Below are 21,250 nucleotides of genomic sequence, written 5' to 3'. Positions count from 1 at the left end.
GGGGGGGGAAATGAGAGTGAGTGAGTGGGTGTAGAGACAGACATAGGAGTTAAAAGGACCAACTGGTAGGGCAGGCAAAGCAGATTCAGGGCTGTCAATCCAGTGAGAGTGGACCACCAAGATGAGAGCACACAGTGTGCAGATATGTAATGTATAAGCATTAGAAAATCGCATTCTAATCAGAAAAAAAAAATCAAAGACATGGGAGAATTGCCTCAACTACAGGGTGGTCCTTTAAAAAGGTCCAGGATGGTTCGTCACCCCGATTTGGAAGGGGTTGGGGGAAGAGTACAACTAGCAGAAATAAATACAAGATAGTCACTAATAAAACCATGAGGAATTCAGGATAAATCTCTCAGGCCAGAGAAGGATTAGAATGTGGAACTTGTAACCATGATGGCAAATAATATAGATACATTCAAAATGAAGCTAGATAAACACAAGAAAGGTAGAAGAAAATGCTGATAAACTGAGATGTAGGTTGGTTTCAGGATGCTCAGAAAAGTGAGGTTTCACAAACTTGGGGTACGTTTCCTGGGATTCCTCACGGTGAAAGGGTAATTCAGTTGAAGGTTACAAAGATACTAAGGAGAACTAACAGTGACAGAAACTGTTGCTGCTGGTTGATGAGTCCAGCACTAGAGGGCAGAATCTAAACATTGCAGCCAGACCTTTCAGGTGTGAAATTAGGAAATAGTTTCACACAAATAGGCCGATAGAAGTTGGAATGCTCATTCACAAATTGGAATTAATGCAAGTTAAATTGTCAATTTTAAATCTGAGATTGATCAACAAAAAAAACCTATCAAAAGGTGTTAAGAAGTGAGAGGCAACAGAGAGTAAATAAATAAGAGATTTCAAATAACCGTCATCTTTATGAATGGAGGTTCAGGGTTATAGACCTAAACAGCCTCCTCTTGGTCTTAAGTTTCTAACTCAGGGTTTACATCACTTGACACATCTTAGAATGGTATTGGCAAAGGTGACAAGATGCCCAAGGCTGCATATCACTTGTTTCACTTGGGATCCAGAGTTCATAACAAGGTGGGAAGTTGTGAAGGGACAGAGAATTTCTGTCAACAATTCATTACAAGGCAGTGCTGTGACAGAGTAACTGGTGAGCTTCAACCTTGAATGGAGGGTCAGTGAACTAGATGGATCACTCTGGGTTGAAGTTGTACAGAAAACCATCCGGGAGCAGATTACCTATTCCTCTTGACCGGGATAAAATTAACTCATCCCTTCAGAAAATATCAACCCTTAGCTGGGGAACAGTTCGGTGGGTGCCTGTGGTAGTTCTATGAAACAAGATTGACTTTTCTACAGTGTAGATAACAGTCCCATCCAGTGTCACACAAATGCATTTGCAGCAGGGCTCACTGGATTGATGGTGTTGTGAGGAGTTTGTTAGTTTGTTCTGGACGCACAGCCCAAGGCAAACTAAATAACTTTACCACCTGTTATTAACTTGTAATAGTGATCAGGAACAGAAATCAGGATTCCCTTCCTTAATCCTGGATTGCTTGTCAAATTTACTGCAGCTGAAATTGGAAATCAAACCAGCCATATTCCTGGTCTATGGAGTTCAGCATTGGATTAAGATCCAAAATTTCACAATATCAGGGATTATCTTCAAATTAGAGTCATATATTATGGAAACAGACCTTTGGTCCAACTCGTTCATACTGACCAAGTTTCCCAAATTAAACTAGTCTCGATTGTGTTTGACCCATATCCCTCTAAACCTTTCCTATTCATGTGCCTGTCCAAATGTCTTTTAAATACTGTAACTGTACCTGCATCTACCACTTCCTCTGGCAGTTCATTCCACATACAAACCACCCTCTAAAAAAGTTGCCTTTCAGGTCCCTTTTAAATCTTTCTCCTCTCATCTTAAAAATATGTCCCATAGTTTTGAACTCCCCCATCTTATGAAAAAGACCTTTGCTATTCACCTTATCTATGCTCCTCATGATTTTATAAACCTCTATAAAAAGGTCACCTCTCAACTTTCTAGGCTCCAGTGAAAAAAAGTCCCGGCCTATCCAGCCTCTCCTTATAACAACGCTAACCCTCCAGTCCCCGTAACATCCTCCTAAATCTCTAATTTCATAATATTCTTCTTATAGCAGGGTGACCAGAACTGAGCACAGTAATGCAAAAGTGGCCTCACCAACATCCTGTACAACTGCAAAAATGGTCTGAGCAATGAAGGCAATGAATATCAAAAATAGTGGCAAATCCAAATTCCAAAAAGTCTCACTCCCTAATCCATAACTTTCACCAATAAGGGAAAGGAAGGGACAGGTTGTAGTATTCATGGAGGCAGCTGCACACATATAAGTCGCTGCTTTCAGATAGATCCAGTTTCTGTCAGCAGGATGTCCAAAACATACCTTGTACGTTTTATATTTTTTGGATGAAGGTCTAATGGTGATAGAGTTTTTTTTTGAAGAGGTAGGGTATCCTGTTGGACAGATGAAAATGTACTTTAGATAGGTCTGGGGACAACTTTGAACAGGTATCTTTTTGGAGAGATCAAGTGCCTTTTAAATTGTTAAAAGTAGAAATGAAGGTGTGTAAAATGTCAATAAACTCATCAGAATGCTTCAGCCCTTAAGGCATTTCAATCACCATGCCTTTAAATTTGAAAAAATCTTCAGTTTAAAGAAGAAAAAAATGGTGCTTGCTATTCACAATGTCTAATGATATAGGACGGAGGACTGTCATTATTAGATTGTATTGAATAGCTGATTTCATAAATTATCAGAGTGGTGTACTCATTGGTTCACAATTTAACTGACAGCTCCAAATATTTATAAAATCTTTGGTGTAGGGCGATAAATAAAAGTGCTTATTTTTGTAAGAGATTAATCAGTTGATACAGTTTAAATACGCTGAATGGTTTTTCTGAATCAATGAGTTTCTTTTTACCAAAATACTGAAATCACTAATAGACTCTTAATATTTGGTCTTATTTCATCTCATGGTCTACCTATAATGGATACTGAATGAGTTGGCATGGATAGTATAAGTATTAAATGGTAGACAGGATTTGGCAATATATATATACACAAGATCATAAGGGTCACTGATTGTCAGAATGTATGAGAGGCTATGGGAATGGGGGTAGGGGCATGAAGTGCCATTGGGAGATTGTGGGGTGAGAGGGAATGGCTCTGGAGGGTCAGATTATATATTATTCTTTCCAAGTCCTGTAGCACTAAGGCTGACCTTTCAGGTACCTATTTCCACTCCTCCTACCCTCCTTTAGTTGCCTCCACAACTGATTTCAGAGCGGCTGGCCAGACTCCCATTATCAGCTTCCTCCCCTGCTCTACCCAACAGAAAATATGAACGTTCCAGGCGCTGGCACTTTCTCCAAAGCTAGGCTTGTGGAGACGGGAACTTTTCAGAATCTCACAAAGCCTACTCCGATGTCAAATTTCATAGTGCTTCCCAAAATCACTCAATTATGAAGATTACAAGTTTTGTAGAGTCAGAATCAAAGAACTATTTCAAACTTTTACAGTACAGTGACATGCCATTTGGTCTGTCTGATCCACATCAGCTTTTTTGCACCACAAGCTTCCTTCCACTTCTCTTCATCTCTTCCATTTATCCTCAAGTACGGATCTAATGTCTCCTTCGACACATCTACGTCATTCCTCCCAACAACTGTCTGTAGTTGAGCGTTCCACATTCTCACCACTGTGTAATGAAGTGTATAAGATGCACTGCAGCAATTTGTCACACCCCCTTCAACAGCACCTTCCAAATTCTGGCCTCTACCATCTAGAAGGACAAAGGCAGCAGATGCATATGAACACCACCACCTGCAAGTTCCCCTCTGAGCCACTCACTATCCTGACTTGGAACTATTCACCATTCCTTCACTGTCGCAGGGTAAAGAACATTGAACTCCCTTTCTAACAGTGCTGTGGGTGTGACTGCACTACATGAACAACAGTGGTTCAAGCAAGCAGCATTAGCAGTCATAATGCATAGAATTTTATGGTACAGAAGTGCCATTTGACATATAATACAGGGCCTTTGAAAAAGTAATGAATTAAGTCCTATTCCTCCCTATTCCTTCCCTACTGCCCTGCAAAACTTTTCATCTCAATTATTTATTCATTTCCTTTTAGACTGCTATTATTGAATCAAAAACATAAAAAGCTTAAATGAAATTCATAACAGATTGTTATCTTAATTCTCTCACGAGAAGAAATGCATTCTAATTCATGGAATTATCGCTTAATGATTTAGTGGGTCAATACACCAAATGGTAAGACATTGAGTTATTCAAACCAGTTTTTAGTACTCATGCATAGAAGGCCTTGATGGGGTCTGGCAGCATCCTTAGACAGACAGAAACAACATGATGACCTTTCAACAGGTACATTTAATCTGTTTTACTTTCTCCAAATATATGCTGCCAGACCTGACGAGCATTTGCTGCTTTTAAATGTTAGATTTCCAGTATCTGCAATATTTTGGTTTTACGATTCTCACCCTTTTATTCCTCCATGTCCTCACTCATAAGCATTGCATAACCTCTACACATCCTCCTTCAATTTCTGCAACCTCCTCTAACCATCAAAGATCTTGACTCTGTTCAAATTTTGGCCTTTTGCACCCAAGATGCCCCAAGATCTGGAATTTTCTCCTTGAACCTATCCTGCCCCTTATCCTCCTCCAACCTCATCCTTTAGGGCATTCCTTAAAATCCACAACTTCCTTCAAGCTTTTGGCCACCTGTCATAACAGTTTGTGTGAGGGATATCAAATTTTGTGTGATCACATTTCAATGAAACGCATTCGGATGTTTTCACCACATTAAAGACACTGTATAAATGCAAGCTGTTTTTCTTTCGTCTTAAACTCTTTAGTTGAGTTTGCCAATTTTAACTGCTCCAGCCTTGGGAGTGCTACATTTTATTATCTTCAGTGTCTCCAAACTGAAGAAAAAAAGATAATTGCTGGGGCACAGAGTCACATGACAAACAGGATGCCCTTGAGAGGGGTATTATTTGCTATATTTTAAGTAACAATTTGACTTTTCAAACGTTACCAGCTTACAGTCAATTGCTACTCTATGAGATGAGCCGCTGAGTATCATGGTTTAGCATGTGTGGTTGTGTGCAGTACTGTCATAAAATATAAATGCTCCTGAAAAATGTAGGGTTATGAAACTACAAAACTGCTTTTGAAGTAAGGAACATAGGAATAGCATGCAGTCATTCAGCCCCAGGTCTGTACTCCCATTCAAGGGGATCATGGCTAATTAGCGACCAAACTCCATTTACCCACATTCCTTTTCTCCCCCACAATCCCCCTCCCAGTTCTTTCATGGAAAATGGGCATTGTTGGTAGGTTAGCAATTATTGCCCATCTTAATTACCCTTGAAAAGGTGGTGGTGAGTCAATTTCTGGTGTAGGTACACTCAGTGCTGTTCAGAACACAGTTCCAAAGTTTTGATGGAAAGGTGATTTAGTTCCAAGTCAAGATGATGGGGAACTTAGAAACTTGCAGGTGGGTGTATCCCATGTATCTGCTGTCTTTGTCCTTCTAGGTGGTAAAAGGCACAGGTTTGGAAATGGCTGTCGAAGGAGCCTTGGTGAATTGCTGCAGTGTATCTTGTCTATGGTACACACCGCTGCCATTGTGCGTGGCTGGTGTGGAAAGTGAATTTCTAAAATGTGGTTGATGGGCTGTCAATCAAGCATGTTCTTTTGTCCTGAAATAGTTAAGCACCGAGTGTTGCCAATACTGCACTCATCCAGGCAAGTAGAGAACATTCTATTATGGTCCTCACTGGCATCTTGTAGGTAGTGGAGAGGCTTTGAGGAATAATAAGGTGATTTGGTTGCTGCAGAATTCCTAACTTCTGACCTGCCACAATATTTACATGGCTAGCCCAGTTCAGTTTCTAATCAACGACAAGGATGTTGATAGTCAGTATGCAGTGAAGGTAATGCCACTGAATGACAATGGGAGATGGTTAGATTCTCTCTTGCTGGAAATATTCATTCTCTGGCAGCTTTACGATGCAAATATTACCTGCCATTTATCAGCACAAGCCCGAGTGTTGCACAGATCATTGCTGCACTTAGGCATGGATTGCTTCAGTATCTGAGGAATCATGAAAGGTGCTGAACATTTGGTTGTTGATGATTGTACATCACCACCTTATGATGGAGGGAAGGACATTGATGAAACAGCTGATGTCCAAGTCTAGGTCACTATCCTGAGGAACTCCTGCAGAGATATGCTGGGACTGAGATGATTGACCTCCAACAACCACAACCATCTGCCTTTGTACTAGCTATGATTCCAAACAGCTAAGAGTTCGACTCCCTCCCTGATTCCTACAGACTTCAGTTTACTAGGTCACCTCGATGCCAAACTTGGTCGAATACTACCTTGATATCAACAGCAGTCATTCTTAGCTCACTTCTTGAGTTCAGCTCTTTTGTCCATGTTTGGAACAATGCCCTAATAAAGTGAGGAAAAAGCCAGCCTGGTGGCACCCAAACTGAGCACAAGTGACTGGGTTATTACTTTTCTCCACCCCACACCTCCAATATCCAGAAGTGCTCTTTAGACACAACTGGACTATTTATCCCCATTACTAAATCACCTGTTAACCACCACCAATAAATCATATGTTCTCCAACTGATTAATTCACGTGTAAAGCTTTTAAAAGTAACACAGACCAAATCAGGTGAGGGAGAGGTGGGAGAAGGCAAAGGGGGCCAAATCGAAATGGAGCTGGAAGGTGAGGAGGTAAAGCACTATCTGCTGTGGTGTCATCTCTCTCGAAAGACCGAGAGTGTTTAGTGGACATCACGTCTCCCTCTACAAGGACACCTGGGCACTAGGTCATTGTTTGCCAATCCTGCTCGACAGCCCTGTCAATCACTCCTTCCAAGGCTTTGCTGATGCTTGAGACTAAAAATATAGGATGGTAGAGTGGGTTGGATTTGTCTTACTCTCTATTTTGTGGACAGGACATACCTACCAGATAGATGCCAGTGTTGTAGCTGTGCCCAAATACCTGGATAGGGGTGTGTCTTGTTCTGGTGCACAAATGTTCAGTTCATTTGCTGGAATGTTGTCAGGGTCCAAATCCATTGCAGTTTCTTGATATCTCATGGACTGAACTGAATTGGCTAAAGTCCAGTATCTGTGAGCTCTGAAGGGAGCGGAGATGGATCATTCACTTGATGTTTCTGGCTGATGATGGTTGTAAATGCTTCAGCCTTATCTTTAGCACTGATGTTCTGGGCTTCCACATATAGAGAATGGTGATATTCACAGAGTATCATGCTCCTGCAGATAGCTGTTCAAATGTATACCACCATTCATGACTGATATAACAGGACTGTAGAACTTTGATCTGTTGACTCTGTAATTGCCTAGCTCTCTCTATCAAATGATACTTATGCTACTTAGCAGGCAAGTAGTCCTGTGTCGTTGCTTTACCAGACTGTCTCTTTAATTTTATTAATTAGTTATGCCTGATAAACCTCCTGGTCTCTTCATTGAACCCAAGGAACCTAGCTTGATGCTCATAGTGGAGTGAGGGATATGCCAGGCCATGAAGTTACAGAGTGTGGTTGAATGCAATTCTGTTGCTGCTAATGGCCCATTGCTACTCCGGGATGCCCAGTTTTGAGTTGCGAGATCTGTTCGGAATCTGTCCTATTTATCACCATTGTAGTACCACACAACATGAGAGAAGGTATCCTAATTGTGAAGGTGGGACTTTATCTTCACAAGGATTGTGCAGTGGTCACTCCTGCAGACACACTTATGGACAGATGCATCTGTCTGGTAGATCGGTAAGGATGAGGTCAAGTAGATTTTCCACTCTTGTCTAGCAGCTATGTCCTTTTGGACTTGGCCAGCTCAGTGTATAGTGGTGCTGTTAAGCCACTCTTGGTAACGGACACTGTGGTCCCCCACACAATCAGGGAGCACTTTGTGCCAGTACAATCCTCAGTGCTTTTTCCTAAGTGGCATTCAATATGCAGGAGTACCGATATATAGTCAAAGAGGTGGATGTAGCTGGTAATCAGCAGATGGTTTCCCTGGCCACGTTTGACCTAGAGTCAGAGTTATACAGCACAGAAACAGACCCTTCAGTTTGACTCATCCATGCCGACCAGATATCCTAAACTGATCTAGTCCCATTTGCCAACATTTGGCCCATATCCCTTTAAACACTTCCTATTTATGTACCCATCCAGATGCCTTTTAAATTACATAATTATAAACAGCTCCACCATTTTCTTTGGCAGCTCGTTCCATACACACACCACCTACCTGATGCCATGACATTTTACGGCATCTGGCTCAATGTTGAAGACTCCCAGGACAGATTCTTCTTGACTGCACATCACTGTGCTGCAATCGCTGATGGCTCTGTTCTGTAATTGTAACACTTTAATAGCTTTAAGCAGTTGCTCTTTGTAGAAAAGAGTATTAAATCTTTTACCAACCTGATCAAAAAACTACAAAGCACATCATAAATAACTTTTAATGCTGTGAGTGCTTAGGCTCTGGAATGCCTAAGGGGTGTGCTGGAGGTAGAATCAACTGTGGCTTTCGAAACAGAATTGAATATGCACCCGAAGAAGTGAAAAGAGTGTATGGGCTACAAGGACACGACAACAGTACATGACTAGCTAACTCACGTTTGGAGAGCAAACACAGACTCAACAGGCTGCATGCCTCTTTCTATGCTGTAACCATTCCATGATTCGGTGATCTCACATCACCATAGTCCCAAACAACTGACATATTATCCCGAATCTTTGTTCTCTAGTTCTAGACCCTCCAGTCACAGTTTTCACCTTTTCCATACACCCCAAACTGTTTTACAGCTAACAAAGTACATTTAGTGTGAAGTCACAGTAGTAGTGAAGGAAAATGCAGCAGAAGTCAACTTACCCATAGCACGATCCCACAGACAATGTGATCACAACCAGATAATTTGATTTTACTGATGCTGGTTCAGGGAAAAATATTGGCCAGGACACAGCACTCCCTAGCCCCTTAAATTACTGATCTTTTAGTGTGGGAATATAAACAGAATATTTTTCTACTCTAGCACACTAATAGCCCCAACTTACTGGGTAAAACTCTGGCATCTGAGGCAGAAAGTTCGGAGTTCACATCCCACTTGAGAAATTTGATCAAAGTGCCTAAGCTAACACTTCAGTGCTCAGGGTGCATCCTGGTTTGGCTGATTGGTACCACAGGAGTGTCGCACTATTAGATGTCCAAGCTAAGGGAGTGCCAAACTGTTGAAGGATCAGTACCAAGGATGTGATGCACTGTTGAAAAGTCAATACTGAGGGAGCAACTATGTTGTTATAACATGAGACCTTTGCTCTTAAATACTCCCATGGCACTATTTTGAATAAAACATTGTATATTGTTCAGGCATTCTGGGATAATATTTATCCAGCAATCCACATCACTAAAAAGCAAACAAACTATCTGCCCTTTATCTCAATGTTATTTGTGGCAGTTTGATGTGTACATCTTGGCTCCATACTACCTACAACTATAACGACATTTTAGAAATTTTTCATTGCCAACAAGTGCTTAGGGGTATCCTGAGATTGTGAAAGATGTTACATGACCACAAGACTTTCATTGCCCATATAAAATAAATTGAAGTACAAATAAAGGGAGAGTGAAAGACTAGGCATATTCTACACCATCTAGTGGTGAATATTGTTCAAGGGAACAGGCCATTTCCTGGCCTCTTAATTAGGCAATGAAGAACAAAAACAAGAGAGAAACCTTTATCATGTGGATACAAAATGTGACACAATGTCACCATGTAGGAAATACAAATTGTAAAGAATTAATCTAAATGTCACTATTTATAAAATACAATGGGGTTATGACTTGACAAGAAATTCATCAGATTTCACACCTTTGTTGTTTCAAGATCATTTACTTATAAGAATGACAACATAGCACTATAAATAGACGAACAAAGTATAAATGCAGTGGAGTAATGCTAAAATTATTTATGAATCAATGATTCGACAAGACCAGTGTCCAATTCTGGAATATGTTCCTTTGAGACAGAAAGACTCTGAGAGGGATGCATCACCTTTGGCTCAGAAATTTAAGGATGGTGTGAAATTTCAAAGAAATGGGAGTGCGATACTATGAAAGTCATTGGTAGTCAGAATATTGGAAAAATTTTAGAAAATAGATGCTAACTGTTTAATAATAAGATAGGTGAAATTAATCTAGGAGAGAAAATGAACAAGAAATATAAAATCCGATAAAGATTCCACAAATATATAAAAAGGTCAGTGTAGGTGAAGTAAGTTTTGGTCCCATAGAGGAGGAGACTAGGGAATTGTATCCATCTTCATAATAGAAAGCACAAAACCACTCCAAGAACATTCGAACATCATGGAGCAAATCACAGAAGCAGGAACTTAATACAGTCGTGATTATGATAACAAAAAAGATAAAAGTAATGAAACTAAATATTGCCATAGCCCCTGGATCATAAGAAGTTGGAGCAAACGTAGGCCATTCAGCCCATGGTGTTTGCTCCACCATTCAATAAGATCCTGGCTGATCTGATAACCATCAACTCCACTTTCTTGCTTTAACACCCTCAAATTCCTTACTGATTAAATGTTTCTCAATCTTGAATACGCTTAATAACCTTGCCTCTACAGCCCTCAGCAGTAAATAATTCCACAAAATTCCCTACACTTGGAGAGGAGAAATTCCTCCTCATTTCTGTCTTAAAATGGACAGCCACTACTCAGATTATGCCCTCCATTCCTAGTTCCCAAAAGTGGAAACAACCTTACCCTGTTATGTCCACTAAGAAACTTGCATGTTTCAACTCGGTTCTCTTTTCTTCTTTAAAACTAATTTACTATAGGTCTAACCTACTCAACCTCTTCTTATAAGAGAATCTCTTCATATCCAGGATCAACCGAGTGGACCTTCTCTGGATTGCCTCCAATACCAGTACATCTTTCTGTCGAGAAAGGGGACCAAAACTGTTCACGGTATTCCAAGTGTGATTTAACTTATGCCTTGTATGATTTAGCATGGCTTTTCTGTTTGTATGCTCCATTCCCTTTGAAAAAGGCCAGCATACCATTTGCCTTCCCTGTTTCTTGCTGAACTTGTTTGCCAGCTTTTGATGATTATGAGGATTCCCAAATCACTGCAGAAAGCTGCAGTACCGAGTCTTTCTTCATTTAAATAATAATCAGCTCCTCTAATCTTCCTGCCAAAGTGCATAACCTAATATTTTTTCACATCATGTTACATCTGCTAAGTTTTTGCCTACTCACTTATTTTTCTATATTCGTATATATGTCTATATTCCTCTATAGACTGTGTCATCCTCTCTATTTACCGTCACAACTATTTTTTGTGTCATCAACAAACTTGGATATCATACATTCTCTTCCCTCATAGCTCCAAGACTGAACCCTGTGGCACTCCAATAGCATTTAAGCTGCCATCCTTAAAATGTTCTCTTTATCCCAATTTTATCTTTTAGTTAGCCAATCCTCTAACCATGCTAACATACTATTCCAATACCATGGGCTCTTATTAAGACACCTTATGTGCAGTATGTTATCAAATGCCTTTTGGAAACCTATGTATATTGCATCTATCGGTTCCCCTTTATCTATCATACTTGTTACATCCTCAAAAGAATTTGAATAAATTCATCATGCATGATTTCCCATGCAAGCCATAAGGCCATGATCCCAAGGTCTTAAAATACATAGCTGCAGAGATAATAGATGCACTGGTTGCATTCTTCCAAAATTCTCTAGATTCCAGAAAGGTCCCAGTAGATTGTTCAATCACAAACATTATCAACATTCAAAAAAAAAAGGAGACACAAAGCAGGAAACTGCAGAACTAAAATTAGCCTAACACCTGTCATTGGAAAATGCTAATAACTGTTTAGGAATTAGAAGTAGATTGTTTATAAAAAAAAAATCGTACCATAATCAGGTGAAAGGGAAAATGGAAAATGTATTTGACAAATTTATTTGAGTTCTTTAAAAATTCAATAAGGAGGATGGATAAAATGGATAAGGTGCCACGTGAAAAATTATTACAGAAGAGCCTGTGGCCTTAGGGGATACAAATTAGGATGACAGAGATTGGTGAACTAACTGGAAACACAGAATTGTGATAAATGGTTAATTTTCAGGTTGGTAAATCATAACTAGCCAACTTCTATAGGGATTAGTGCTGCTGCTTGACTACTTAAAATCTACTGGGTATGTTAATAACTTAGATGAAGGGACTGGCTGTACCATAGCCAAATTTACTGACAATGCAAAGTTAGGTAGAAAAGCAAGTATTGAAGTGGATACACAAACAGCGCAAAGAGACTTGGATAGGTTAATTAAGTGGCAAAAATTTGGCTGACACGCTTGCTCACATTTCTAGGAAGAATGGAAAAGTAAAACAGTAGGTTAAATGGAGAGAAATTGCAAAATGTTGCAGTACAGAGTAATCTCAGTAGTTTTCTACATGTATTACAAGGTGGTTAACATGCAGGCACAACATTTTTTTTTAAATCGTTCACAGAATGTGTGTCATTGGATAGGCCAGCATTTATTGCCCATACAGAATTGCCCTAGAGGTGTTAGTGGTGAGCTGCCTTCTTGAGCTTTCTGTCATGACCCATGACAGGGAAGGAACAGCAATATATTTCCACATCAGAATGGTTTGTGACTTGGAAGGGAAATTGCAGGTGGCAGTGTTCTGACAAACCTGCTGCCCTTGTCCCTCTATTGGTAGAGATTGTGTGTGTTTAAAAGGTGCCATTTGTGGAGCATTAGGTAGTTAAATTGAAATGGCAAAAGAACTGGAAGGATACTAAGATTTTTATTTTTGATAACTGATCTGAAATGCTCTGCCTGAAAGGGCAGTGGAAGCTGATTCAATACGAAATTTCTAAAGGGAATTTGATAAATACCTGAAGAGGAAGATCTTCAGAGCTGCAAGGAAAAGGCAAGGGGAATGAGACTGGCTGAATGGCCTCATTTTTCCACAAGAGATCCCATGGCAGACAGTATGTTGTCACTGCTGTTATGTGGGAAGTGTGGCTGTCATTTATGCACAGCAAGATCCTATGCAAAGTAATGTGGTATCTATCAGATAAACAAGTATTGATGATGTCTGCTAACAACAACAACTTGTATTTATACAGAGCCTTTAACAATAATGAAGCATCCGAGTTGCTTCCCAGGCCCATTATTAAACAAAGCACGATAGCAAGCCATACATGTATAAAAACTAATTCACATGACTGAATGTTTGGTCAAAAAAACTAAGTTTTACAGAACACCATGAAGGTGGAACGATAGTAGACAGTCAGATAATAAGACAGATGGAATTCCAGTTCATTGAGCCCTGGCACTGAAGGTATGGCCACCAATTAATCAATTAAAATCTTGGATATTCAAGATGCAAAACTTAAAGGAGCACATTGATCCTGGGATCTTAGGGTGGAGAGATCTCAGAGATAGGGAAAAGGTGAGAGCATCAAGGGATTAAGAAAGGATAAAAGTTTTAAAGTCAAAATATTGCTTCATCAGTTACCAATGTGAGCGCAGTGCTGAAAGGGAAACAAGACCATTGCAGATTCTGACCTGGTTAGCAGAGTTTTGGATGACCTCAAATTTATGGAAGGTGGAATATGGGAGACCAGGGAGCAGGTGGTGGCATAGTTACAATGTGACTAACTAGTAATCTAGAACCCCAGGCTAATTTTCTGACGACATAGATTCACATCCCACCATGGCAGATGGTGAAATTTCCCCTAGGGATTCAATTTTTAATATTCTGGAATAAAAAGCTAGTCTTTTCTACTGTCAATTGTTGTTAAAACATCTTAATGTCCTTTATGGAAGGAAATCTGTTAGCCTTACCTGGTCTGGCCTATATGCGGGTCCAGACCCACAGCAACGTGTGGTTTATTGTTAACCATCTTTTGGGCAATAAATGCTGGCCTAGCCAAAGATGCCACAACACAATTCCATGTTTTTAAAAAAAAATTATTCAAAGTGAATTTTGGAGGCAAAACAGGAACGTGGGTTTCCATAGCAGATGAGCTGTACAGGGCAAAAATCAAGCAATATTATGGAAGTGGAAATAGGTAGTATTAGTGACGGGCTGAATATATTGCCTCCATGACACCAGGGTGAATTCAAAGGGTTCAACAGCCCAATGCCAACCCTAGAAAGGTATTAATTTGCACCTGAAGTACTTTTTGATGTGCTAAGGATATTGTAAAGGTGCTGTGTAAATGCAGGCTCTTTCTAAACTTAATATTTTAGAAACCCATTTGCTGGAATATTTTCTTGTTGTTACACTGGGCTATAAAATCCATACTCAGCACGGGGAATGTACAAGGGAGATTCATGGCATCAATCCAGTTATGCAGGATGCTATGCAATGCCAAAAATAGAGTGAATTGCAGCAGCACCACACCTAATGATGAAAGAAGTGAAAAAAGATGCCGTACAAACAACTGGAATTGACAGGTCTCAGAATGATTTGGTTCCAGTGCCATTACCAAGTAACATGACTGAATTAGGACTATGATGGTAGCAAACCTAGTGGAGACACAAAGACTTGCATTTTTATAGCACCTTTCGCAACCACAGCATGTTCCAAAGCATTTTCCAGTCAATCAAGTACTTTTGAAGTATTGTCATTGTTGCAGTGCAGAAACATGGTGCCCAAACGTGCACAGCAAAATCCAACAAACCAAAAATATGATGACGGCCCTGATAATCTGTTGCAGTGATATTGGTTGAGGGTAAATTTTGGCATGCTCCTCTCTGTATAGCACCATGGAATCTTTTACGTCCAACTGAAAGTTGAGACAGTACCTCAGATTAACATGTTATCTGAAAGAAAGGCACCTCTGACAGTTCAGCTCTCCCTCGGGGAGTGCACCAGAAGTGTCAGTCCGGATTTTGTGCACAAGCCTCTGGAACGGGAAGTAAACCCATTATCTGAGGATTCAGGAATGAGGGTGCCTTCCACTGTGCATCAGCTGACACCTGCTAGACTAACAAGCAGTGCCTGGTCCAAACCATTAATTTGGTAAAATTTATTACATTGTGTTGTGTTGTTCATTAACTCCATTTCCTGATCATTGACTCCATCCTTCACTCTGGCAAGTGCCTGACATTGTCCTAGACCATTTGCAACTGTAGTGTCATGTCTGACTCTGTTAAGCTTCTAACTACATAACTATGCTGCCACCAAGATACCACCTGCCTCAGTTTATTTGCTGCTGTAACCCTCTACCATGTCCTTTTTAGCTATAAACTCAACTATTAAAACACACTCCTCACTGGCCTTCTACATCCTATCCTTTAAAGTTGAGGATGTCAAAAAATCTGCTATAACTCAAATCAACTCTCATTCTCTCTTTGCTGCTCTGCAATCTACACTGGTTCCCATTTACACGATAGTAATTATAAAAAATGTCATTCTTGTTTTGAAATCCCTCCATGACTCAATGCCTTCTGCAAACTTCTCTAACCTACAACTGAGATCTCTGCACTCCTCCAATCTGGCTTCTTGAACATTCCCTGATTTTAGTTGCTCCACCATTGGTGGCTATGCTTCATCTGCCTAGACTCCTATGGTCTTAAGCTCCCTCTCCAGACCTTTCTAGCTATCATCTTCCAAAACAGAAATCCACCTCTTTGACCAAGTTAGCAGTGATATATAGCCCCATGTTGAAATTTTGTTTCATGGAGTCATAGAGTCATATAGCACAGAAACATACTCTTTCACCAACCAGTTCATAAGCTGTGAAACTCCTTGGAAATTACACTGGAGGCACTATATAAATAGAACTTGTTGTCTAGAGACAAGAAGATCTCTGCAAATAAGTACAACTATACTTAGCATAAACTTTGCTGGAATGCAAGAAAAGCTAGCATGTCTGTAGCATCTTTCATGACCAAAGGTCTCAAAATGATTAATGACTACTAACGTGCTTTCAACACTAGGTCACCTTTCAAATGCAGGAAATGTAACAGCCAATGTGTGCAGAGAGTTCCTACAAACACGAGTGTGATTGTGACCAGATGACTTGTCTTTTGTGATGTGATTGAGGGATGAATATTGGCCACAATCCGGATAGAACTCCCTTGCTTTTCTTTAAAGTACTGCCATGGGATCTTTTACATTCATCACCTGCTCAGATGGGGCCTCAGGTTAGCATCTCATCTAAAAGATGGCACCTGACAGTACTGCATTGGTAGCGCCAGCATGTACTTTTGACACCTTGACTGAAACTGGCTCTAAAACATTTATACTATTTGTACTATGGAACCTGTTACTTTCATACAGTCCTTGGACTGTCTCACAAAAGCTTTGGCTGGATGGCAGATTGCATGTATCTGCAAATGAACATTCTAGTTTAGACACAAGAAATCAAAGTCAACAGTGTGGACTTTATAAAGTCGCTTGCAACAGCTTTTACTTATCATAGCAATTTTACTATACACATCTCAAGTCCCTGCACAATAGCAATATGAAACCAAATTTGACAGAGCCAAACTACAGGAAATATTAGGTTGGACAAAAAAATGCTAGAAGGTTTTACAAAAAATAAAAATGGATTTTTGTGGCCACCATAAAGAAAGCAAAGTTTAAGGAGAGAAGGAAATTGAGGATGAGCAAGTGACCAGAATTGCCAAGATCTGAGAGTTATAGAGAAAGCACTAACAGTTTCCTACAGGACCTTTCCTAATATCAGAATGTGCCAGCTCTCCAAAAGCGGAAAAGAAACTCCCATCTTTGAAGGAAATATGTATTAGTACACATTTCCAGGAATAATCTCCAGGCAAACACGCAATTCTTGTCAGACCAGATACTCAATCGCTACTGTCCTTGCCTACAGTGGAATCCACTGATGGGGCTTGCTGTGCATCAGGATTCAGCTGAAGATCTCACGTGTCTAAAAAGACAAACAATTTCTCTTGGAAAATTATACCTTTTCAAGAAAAGGCAATATGTCAAGGCCAAAGTAATCAATAGCAGGCTTATTCGTTTCCTCTCCACCTATCCTCTCCTCTATCCCTCTTCTATCCACCTCCCACTCTCTCCCTATTTATTTCAAAACCCCCTTCCCCTCCCCCTTTTCTGATGAAGGGTCTAGGCCCGAAACGTCAGCCTCTCTGCTCCTATGATGCTGCTTGGCCTGCTGTGTTCATCCAGCCCTGCACCTTGTTGTCTCGGATTCTCCAGCATCTGCAGTTCCTACTATCTCTTATTCCTAATCAAACCTGTTTTGATAAGCCACCACTACATGAACTGCCAGAGGAAGTGGGAAATCATGTATCACTACCTTGACTGAGCTCTTTGAAGAAGTGACAAAGATGACTGATGAAGGCAGAGCAGTGGACGTGGTCTAAATAGACTTCTGAAAAGCATTTGACAAGGTTCTGCATGGTTAGCAAGGTTAGATCACATGGAATCCAGAGACAGCTAGCCATTTAGATACAAAATTGGCTAGAAGGTAGGAGATAGAAAGTGGTGGTGGAGGGTTGCTTTTTGGACTGGAGGTGTGTCACTAGCAGTGTGCCAAAAGGATCAGTGCTGGGTCTACTGCTTTTTGTCATTTATGTAAATGATTTGGATGCAAGTATAAAAAGAACGGTTAGTAAGTTTGCAGATGACACCAAAATTGATGGTATAGTGGACATTGAAGAAGGTTATCTCAGAGTACAATGAGATCTTGATCAGATGGGCCAGTGGGCTGAGGAGTGGCAGATGGAGTTTAACTTAGGTAAATGTGAGGTGTTGCATTTTGGTAAGGCAAATCAGGGCAGGACTCGTAGACTTGATGGTAAGGTCCTGGGGAGTATTGCCGAACAAAGAGACCTTGGGATGCAGATTCATAGTTCCTTGAAGGTGGAGTCACAGGTTAATAGGGTAACGAAGAAGACATTTGGTGTACTTGCCTTTATTGGGGAGTGCATTAAGTATTGGAGTTGGAATGTCATGTTATGACTGTACAAGACATTGGTTAGGCCACTTTGGGAATACTGTTAAATTCTGCTCTCCCTTCTCTAGGAAAGATGTTGTTAAACTTGAAAGGGTGCAGAAAAGATTTATAAGGATGCTGCCTGTGTTGGAGGGTTTGAGCTATAGGGAGAGGTTGAAGAGGCTGGGCTACTTTCCCTGAAGTGTCAGAGGCTGAGGGGGTGACCTCATAGAGGTTTAAAAAATTATGAGGGGCATGAATAGGATGAATAGTCATGGTCTTTTTCCCAGGTTAGAGGAGTCCAAAACTACAGGACATTAGTGTAAGGTGAGAGGGGAAAGATTTAAACAGGACTTTAGCAGTAACTGTTTCACAGAGGGTGGTGCCTGTATGGAATGAGCTGCCAGAGGAAGTAGTGGAGGCAGCTACAATCACAGCAATTAAAAGGCATCGGATGGGTATATGAATAGGAAGAGTTTAGAAGGATATGGGCCAAATGCTGGCAAATGGGACTAGATTAAATTAGGATATCTGGTCGGCATGGACGAGTTGGACCAAAGGGTCTGTTTCCATGCTGTACAACTCTCGTGACTCTATAGTGGATGTAGGTACGGTTACGATGTTTAAAAGACATTTGGATAAGTATATTAATAGGAAAGGTTTGGAGGGCCAAACGCAGACAGGTGGGACTACTTTAGTTTGGGAACATTGTTGGCGCGGACTTGTTGGATCAAAGGGTCATTTTCCGTGCTGGATGACTCTATGACTCTCCTTTTCAGATGCTGGCTAGCCCCATATGCATTCCCACATCGCCTTGAACTACAGTATTTTAGTTCTTTGTCTTTGAGTGGCAAACTTTAACTGTGTTGTGTTCGTTTTTTTTTCCTCAGTGGGAGTAAAAGACCTGAACTTGAAAGGCAAAAACAAAAAAGGGCCAACTTTATAAAACATCAATTTTATTTATCTCTCGAGTGACGTCAGTCTTATTCTCACCCACCTTCCCCACCGCCAAAAACACTCACTCACTCACTTCCCCTTTAAAAGTAGCGAGTGGAAAGCGGCGACATTTGCAGAAAGGATACATTCCGCTGAGGATACTTCAGCGGCGCCTCTGAAGGTTCCATTTCGGAACGTAATGTAGCAAAAGAGCGAGCGGCGCGTTCCATCAACAATGGGGAAACTGATCAGTCCTCCCTCGGGGAACAATGTAACCACTCGCTCGCCTCTTTGGCGACGTTTGTTCTGGCCTCCGGGCTGCCACACCACCGCAAGGCGAGTCAGCCCTTCACACCGCCTGGACACAGCAAAGGAGAAACGCTGCTTCGCCACAACAGCGGGCATCGTATATAAACTGAGAGTGTACGTATCTTAAAAAAAAAATGAACAATCCCCCTCCTATCTTTTAATTCCAGGAAACTTTTTAATTATTTTGCGTTGCGTTTTATACCACTCAAGAATTGGGTGGAAAAACGTGCCACCAACATGGCGAACTCTCAGTACAGACCTGGAAATGTTACCCCCACCCCCACCAACCAACCAACCACCGCCACTAGTTAGTTTTCCCTTTTTTTTAAAAAGAAAATCTCCCAATCGAAAAAAATATAACTTGGCGGCACCTCATCTTATATTCCGTTTTGATTACTGGCTACAAGATAGCAACCTTCTTTGCCTGAGCAAAACATGGCTAGAAACCGAACGCCGCGTGTGACGGGAAGCATCCGTTCCGCCGTTTCTTACGCCATAGGAAACGATACTGAAATTCTCACCTTCCAAAAAAAAGTTTACTGAACAAACTCTTTATCAAATGATTAGATCCAAACTGAATATACCAAATTATAATCTATTTCCCCTTTCTGCATTCGGAAGCGATTGGACACTAAAAAAATTATCCTTTTGATAACCTAATCGAAACTGCATATTTAATATTTGACTCTTACAAAATATTCGTGGAACATCAGAAACAGACTGCGTGGTGATTTCAGGTAGTAGAAACGAAATTACAATCCTGCTCCACCAGAAAAATTCATGTAAGAGCAGAGGTTTGTCAACAAAAAAAATGCAATAACTTTTTTTTCTAAATTTTAACTCTCCATGGAGATTAAACACCCACCATTACCATTACCACCCCCCCCCCCCCCCCCCCCTCCCGTGCTCTCTTTAAAAGGGCGCCTTGGCTGTATGTTACAAATATGGCTTCCAAAGCAGTGTACAAATTTCCAGAGAGAGACCATCTCTTCAACATCCCTACACGTTCTGAGGTGAGATACGCCTCCCACTACAGTAGAAAGTTCTCATTTATTCAGCTCCTCCAGGGGAGGGAGGGAAAAAAATCCAGCTTTCAAAGAGTTAAATTACAACATAACAGCAACTCGCGCTTCGCTTAAACGGCTATCCTTGCACTTAAAACATATTTTATGGTTATATACACATTTAATATACACACACATTTATTCCTTTTCCTTAAAGAATTAGCATTTCAGAAATAACCTGACCGCGGTCCCGCTACAAAATAAACAAAATGCAAACTGGTCACCAAAGGGTCACGACTACCTTAATTTTTTTAAAAGAAAGTAACGCCAACAAAACTAACACCAAAAATAATCATAGTTAGAAAATTTCAGAGAGGAAAGGGGTGGGCAGCTTACATCAGACGGCGTTCTGTTCCGAAGTTCCAGATGGATTCTCCTCTTCATATCCATTTTTTAAATCAATTTCAATAGTTTAAAATGACGAATTTATACTCCAAGCAAGGAGTCAGTTTGACGGTCTACTCTCAGTGTGTCGGTAATGTGACCAAACGCCAAGTTCTCTCCCCGGCGCCAAACAGCAGCAGAGCTGAGAACGAGCGAGCGAACCATGGGTGGGAATAAAGACTCACTACTGCCTCCGATGGATTTCGAGCAGAACAAACACCCACCCACATCACAATGTTAAAGGAGCATTCCCTTCCCATCTCTAGCCATCATTGCTACTATATCTCTTCTATAATTTCTGCCATTTGTCTTCGCTACCAAATCCCGCCAAAGTTGAATGAAAAATCTGGGCTTCATTCAAAAAAAGGCCAAATGCTCAGGTTTATCCTGCAAGGGAAATGAGGCGTGTTTCCATGGACCAAAATGTTTTTTTTGTTTTAATTTGCTCTGCATTTCTTCAGAAAACTCCTCTCTCCGAATTATAAAACTGGCTCTTTGCACCT

General features: G+C 40.6%; 1 protein-coding gene across 3 annotated transcripts in view; it reads right to left on the bottom strand.

Annotated features, from left to right (window-relative positions):
* LOC109926664 (acidic leucine-rich nuclear phosphoprotein 32 family member B) overlaps positions 1 to 20,935 on the bottom strand; it is a 46,991-nt gene extending 26,056 nt beyond the window's left edge. The window contains exon 1 of one of the 3 annotated variants that reach the window (XM_020526500.2): positions 20,700 to 20,935. In XM_020526500.2, the coding sequence (XP_020382089.1) occupies positions 20,700 to 20,753 (54 nt within the window). In that variant the 5' untranslated portion in view covers positions 20,754 to 20,935. Of the gene's footprint in view, positions 1 to 8,333; positions 8,364 to 19,991; positions 20,100 to 20,699 lie in introns of those variants that run through there. The other 2 variants (XM_048620767.1, XM_048620772.1) reach the window with 2 other exon arrangements.
* Between the last annotated feature and the right edge of the window lie 315 nt (positions 20,936 to 21,250).

The sequence above is a fragment of the Rhincodon typus genome, chromosome 3, assembly GCF_021869965.1.
Source record: "Rhincodon typus isolate 14 chromosome 3, sRhiTyp1.1, whole genome shotgun sequence".
Classification (NCBI taxonomy): domain Eukaryota; kingdom Metazoa; phylum Chordata; class Chondrichthyes; order Orectolobiformes; family Rhincodontidae; genus Rhincodon; species Rhincodon typus.
This window is presented reverse-complemented; position numbering and strand designations above follow the sequence as displayed.